Here is a 5,592-nt window from a genome sequence, read left to right as displayed (position 1 = left end):
TGATTTTTAATTTTGTTTAATTAAATAAAAGGTAATATATCACATGATTTTGCAATTTCTCACTACAGGAAGCCATGAAGGTGAATAAAAGAAAGAAAAAAAGGAGGAGCAAGTATTTCAAAGCTGAGAAAAAAATTCAACACGATCTGAGATGCCTAATGACGGGTAAGGCGAACCGGAAGTCCTTTTTCCGGTGTTGGCATCATGTCGCCGGTGATCCTCTCCTTGGGAAATACCACTTCCCATTTGAACCTCTTGACCACATTGTGAACGAAAGTGAGTATCGCTAGGCGAGCGTACTCTTTCCCAGGGCACATTCTTGGCCCCCCTCCAAATGGAACAAAGGTGAAAGCTGGGAATACACTTAGGTCATCATATCTTGATGGGTCAAACTTTTCTGGATTGGGGAAGTACTTTGAGTTCATGTTTACTGTACTCACAGTCCAATATACTTTCCAGCCCTTCGGAATGGTGTAACCGGCATAGGTAAAATCAGTCAAGGCCTCTCTAAATGTTCCTTGAAGTGGCGGCGTGAATCTCATCACTTCATACAACACGTTCCATGAGTACTTCATTTTGTTGATGTCTTCCCATTCCAAAAAGTCTCCTGGCTTCTTTGAGTCTGCGATCTGCTTGTGCTCTGAATTTAACAAGACAAATCAAACTTTAGAACCAAAAAAATGTGACCAATATGCTCCAAATTGGATTTGGTAAGACCAAAATTAATGAAAATTAAGTAGAAATGTTAAGTTGAAGTGATTGGTATTTACCAGCTAGGACCTTGGCATAAATGTCTGGCCTCTCTCCAACATATTTCATGAAGAATGTCATGGCAGTGGCCACAGTGCTATATCCTGCGGTCAATAAGCCCATGATCTTGTCCGCGACCTCAGCCTCGGGCATGTGTTTGCCGGATGGATCACTAGCCACGATCATGTGTGACAATATATCATGCATGGGCCCTCCTGCGGCCATTGCAGCCTTCTTCTCCTGAATCACAATCCTCAACTCCTTTCGCAGCGCATCGGCCGCTTTGGTTGCCTTGTAGAATGTTGTTCCGGGGAAGTTGATAATAAGTGAATGCATACCAACAGTAACATCATCAAAGTTGCTCACCAGCCTTGCAATTCGCTCGGAATCATCGATCCCCAGGAAGAATCTGCAGGCAAGACTTAGAGTGAGGGTCTTGGCCAAAGGGTAGACCTCGACCACATCTTTGCCTTCCCAGTAGGCCTTCATCTGTTCCTGGGTGACAGAGTCCATTTTCCCCAGGTACCTAACCAGTGCTTCCGGCTTCAAAAACCCTGGCGATCGTATAACTTTCGCTTCTTCATCACGTGAAGGTTGTGCAACAGCAGGAGCAGCAGCAGCGGTGGGGGCGGCAGCCTTGTATGATCGAAACATCTTTTGCATCGAATGTGGTCGAAAAGCTGTGAAGTACTTTTGTTCATTGGAGAAGAGAAATTTGTGTCCACTAGGACCACAAATCACTGCAGTTTTCTCCCCAAGAATATAGGTCTTGAAGATGTCAGGAGAGTATCTCCTCATCCTCTTGAACACAAAATTTTCTGGCTTCCCGAACAGGAACTCGATCGATTCACCCACAATAGGCCACCCCATGCTTCCTGGTGGGAGGTTTTTGCCCTCATCTGATTTTCCTTTGAATGCAAAGATTGTAAAGGCTAAGAAAGCAGCACCTAAAGAGAATATAAGGTACAAAGTCTCCATGGTTGGAATTTGGAGCTGATCAGGTCTCAAATACTTAGCTGAGATTGATTGAAGTTAGCAAGAGGAGTGGTGTGTAGGAAGCTTGGAAAGTTGGGGTTTTATAGGGAAAGATTCAACTGTGTCAACAACTTTGAGTTAGCAGTAGCACACCAAAAGTGACAAATTTTGAATATTCTCCAGAAGGAGGGCTTGGTTTGATATAAAATATTCAAACTTCAACTTGCAATAACATTAATCATATATTCATAAAACACATGGTTACTTGCTCCACTAAATTTATTGCTAGGTGGTCCTTCAATTTGCAGATGTTAGCATTTATGTGTTCATGTCATGAAGGGGTTTATGGTCACAACAGAAACCTGTTTGCTGGAATTCTCTACTTAACTAGTGCATTACTAAAGCTTCGGTACCAAAATTGTTATTTACTTGTTTAACTTGTGTGAGGCTGAGTCTTGGTGCATCGGAAATGTTATTCATTTGTGACCAAAAAGGTCACTGACTCAAGTCATGAAAACAACATTTTTGCAAAGTGAAGGTATGGTTGCGTAAGATAGACGTTCCTCCTATCCTCACAATACAGGGAATCTTGTTGGCTTGGAGGCACCTTTTTACTTGTTTAACTTGTGTAATTTGTAGCAAGATTAGATGATTAGAAGTTTATTGGACTGAATACTATTAAAGCATGTTTTTCTTCTTCATTTTCCCTCTGATTAAATTGGAAAGGGCACCATGCCAAAGTGATTTCTATACATTTTGTTCAACGTTTGCTAACCATCTCCGTTTTAAGTTTTTAGTTCTCATTTCAGATTTGGGTTTTCAGCTTCTAGTTTTCATTTTTCTCAAAAATTAAAAAAGAAAATACAAAAACTGAAAACGAAATAATTATCGAAATGCTTTTTCGAATTTTGTGGGATGATTATTTCTAAACTTGGCGTCGATTGTTGTAGATTCAAAAGCTTGAATTTAAAAATAAAAAATAAAAGACTAGACGGTGGCTTTGTCATGAAATCAATTCTTCCGGGGACTAGGAAGACACATATAAACATCTCTTCCTAACTACGTACCATCATGTGCTTCACAAATACCAGAAATCGAATGTAAAACATATTGTTTGAAATACAAATCTAGAACCGTGGTAGATGATTCAAAAGCTTTAATTCAACGAAACAAAATAGCAAATTAAATCGCGAGAGATGCATAATACAAGAGATGTTAAGCACCAAGGTACTTACAATAACACCCGCATACGTCATGGGCACCTCAAGCGGTGGTCAACTAATTCAGCTTTGAGGCTTCCCATGATGGTTCGCCGGCTTCCATAATTGGCTTTATAAAGATCTTCCCTTCACATAAGGGACTTTCCGTTACATGCATCTCCTTATCTATTTCTTCTTATTCATCTTGGCGTTTACCAACCTTCCCGGTGAGGTATAGCAGGAGTGGAAGTTGAATTGGAAATTTTAATCCAAATAATAAAATTTTGTTTTGAGTATCAACATTTCCAATTGCGAGAATTTTGGTTGGCATTTGAAATCTACTTATCCAATCTGAAATTTTGAAAATTTTCAAACTTAACACTATAAAAAAAACCATGCATATTCTTATTTTACCATGTATTTAGATATGCTTTATTTTTATTTTTTATATTTAATTATATTATTAAATATTAAAAATAAAGAATGTAACTATTTCTTGTTTAATATGATTTTATGTTGAACACATATAGGCCTACAATAATCACGAAAATTAAAAAAAAAATTACTTGTGGATACATAAAAATTTTAACAATTTTAAAGTCTTCAAAATATAAGAAATCCAAATTATGTTACGAAATTTCTGATACAAAACCCATTTGAGATTTCAGATAATTTCCGATAATGCAAACTTCCGAAATTGAAACTAATGGGGGTGTATTCAATTGGAATTTTGAAGAATTTTAATTCTTTTAATGAATTTAGAGGTATTCATCAGGATTTTAAGTGATTCTCTGAAATTTAAAGTGTATTCAACTAGAATTTTAAGATAGTTTATTAAAATCCTTAGAAATCCTTGTGTATCCAATTAGGATTTTAAAGAAGTTTATAATATTCCAAGTGTATTCAATTAGAAATTGATTTTAAAGAATTTGAGAAAGTTGAGGAATTAGAGGGAATTGGAGAGAGTTCGTAGTGTATTTTAAGCATCCACAAATCTCACCTCTCCCCTTGAGATTTTGAGGGAATTGAATCAAAATTTTTAAGAAATCTCTACAAATCAATTAAATTCCATAAAAATTCATGGATTATAAATCCATAAAAATTCAGTTAATGGATTTCATGAGTCTCGATATATTTATTATCTCTTCTAATTCAACTTCAAATATTAAATAGGAAAGTGATGGTGTGAGTTCGAACTTCAGTGGTTAATTTAACAAAATTTATCTTTTACAAAAAAAAAAAAACAAAAACTTTAAATATTAAATAGCAAAATGGTTTTTAATTATGTCAAAAATCGCCAGCCAATTTCTTAGACCATCTCCAACAATGGGCTAAATGCCAAATTCCCCCCCCCCCTTATTCCCCCCCTAAACCCACTCCAACCCAAGGCAAATCTTTGGGCTAAAAGCCAAATGCCAAAGCTGCGCCAAATACCCCCCCCCCCAAATTCGAGTGGACTCGCGAGCAGTTGGGCTAGTCTTGGCCTGGTCACTATCCAACGTGCCCACGTGATGGGTTTGCAGACATTGCCCGACAGGGGTAGGCCTCTCTGTCATAGGTTGTCGACCACCCAAAAAAACCCCAACGGCTCTATTTTTAAACCAAGGATTGAGATCTAAGGCCCGTTGGTTGATCCAACGGTCCATATTCAAATTTAATTTTTTTTAGAATATGTTATTTTAAAATACATTGAATCCAACAACTGAGATCGAATATAATCAAATCTAACAGTAAAAAAAAAAATTATTTAACTCAAAATTCACCCAAAAACTCTATAAATACCTATGTATTTGTTCAAACATCCACACAAAACTCAATTTTCTCGTACAATTCTTCCAATTTATCTTTCTACCATTTCTTTCCATTTCCAAATTATTCAACATGGCAAGAGAGCATATTAGAGGTCGTAATTGGACTTGTGAGGAAAATGTTGCTTTATGCTTGGCATGGGTTTCTGTTAGCGAAGATGGTGTAGTTGGCACAAATCAAAATAAGAAAGTTTTCTAGGATAAAATCATTGCAAAGTTTCAAGAAAATTGCAATGGCGGCGGAACTATTGGTGAATTGAAAGTTGAAGGCTTGCTTTTGTGGAAAATTTAGTGATTTTTCAATATTTATCGGAATTTAAATATTTTTAGATTAAAATGTTCATAAAATTAATTTACGATAGTCTACATATTTATTTAAAAAAAAATTAATTTAAGGAATAAAATAGCCTAAGTTCATTCTTTAATAATCCTGGGCTAAAATTTTAGGCCAGAACGGTTGGAGTAAAAAAACTGTTTCTGGGTAAAAAGCTAAATTTTTCGGACTAAAAAATTTAGCTTTTAGTCCAACCATTGTAGATGGTCTTAAGGTGGGGAAATATTGTCCTTGTATTTGCACGATTATTTATTGTTTATCAGTTGGCCAACACTCAACTGAGCGTCAACTTTAGTAGGCCAACCTTTGCGACCAACAAGAACCAATAGGAAATCAGACTCACAGCAAGTAATATAGTATGGTATTTTGTGGATTGCTATTTAACTGAGGAAACAAGAAATAACTTTTTAATTTGATACCCTATACTAAATTGATTTAAACTATAGAGAGTAAAATTCAAACTTGATCACAAGATATACTATTTTAATCAACTTGACTAGATCCGTACTGACAACTTTCATAATCT

General features: G+C 36.2%; 1 protein-coding gene across 1 annotated transcript; it reads right to left on the bottom strand.

Moving 5' to 3' along the window:
• On the bottom strand, positions 1 to 1,781 carry LOC137726674 (beta-amyrin 28-monooxygenase-like). Its single transcript, XM_068465613.1, has 2 exons — positions 771 to 1,781; positions 1 to 640 (listed from the first exon to the last, which is right to left on the bottom strand). Exons 1-2 carry the CDS (start codon positions 1,726 to 1,728, stop codon positions 156 to 158), a joined length of 1,443 nt encoding a protein of 480 aa, XP_068321714.1. The 5' UTR covers positions 1,729 to 1,781; the 3' UTR covers positions 1 to 155.
• Between the last annotated feature and the right edge of the window lie 3,811 nt (positions 1,782 to 5,592).

This window comes from Pyrus communis, chromosome 2, assembly GCF_963583255.1.
Source record: "Pyrus communis chromosome 2, drPyrComm1.1, whole genome shotgun sequence".
In the NCBI taxonomy this organism is placed as follows: domain Eukaryota; kingdom Viridiplantae; phylum Streptophyta; class Magnoliopsida; order Rosales; family Rosaceae; genus Pyrus; species Pyrus communis.
The sequence above is the reverse complement of the archived record's forward strand: the minus strand, read 5'-3'. Positions and strand labels throughout refer to the sequence as shown.

Coding starts and splice junctions, on each gene's coding strand:
- LOC137726674 (XM_068465613.1), bottom strand. CDS start 1,728: ATGGAGACTTTGTACCTTATATTCTCTTTAGGTGCTGCTTTCTTAGCC. Junction 641..770: donor TTATGCCAAGGTCCTAGCTG/GTAAATACCAAT, acceptor TGTTAAATTCAG/AGCACAAGCAGATCGCAGAC.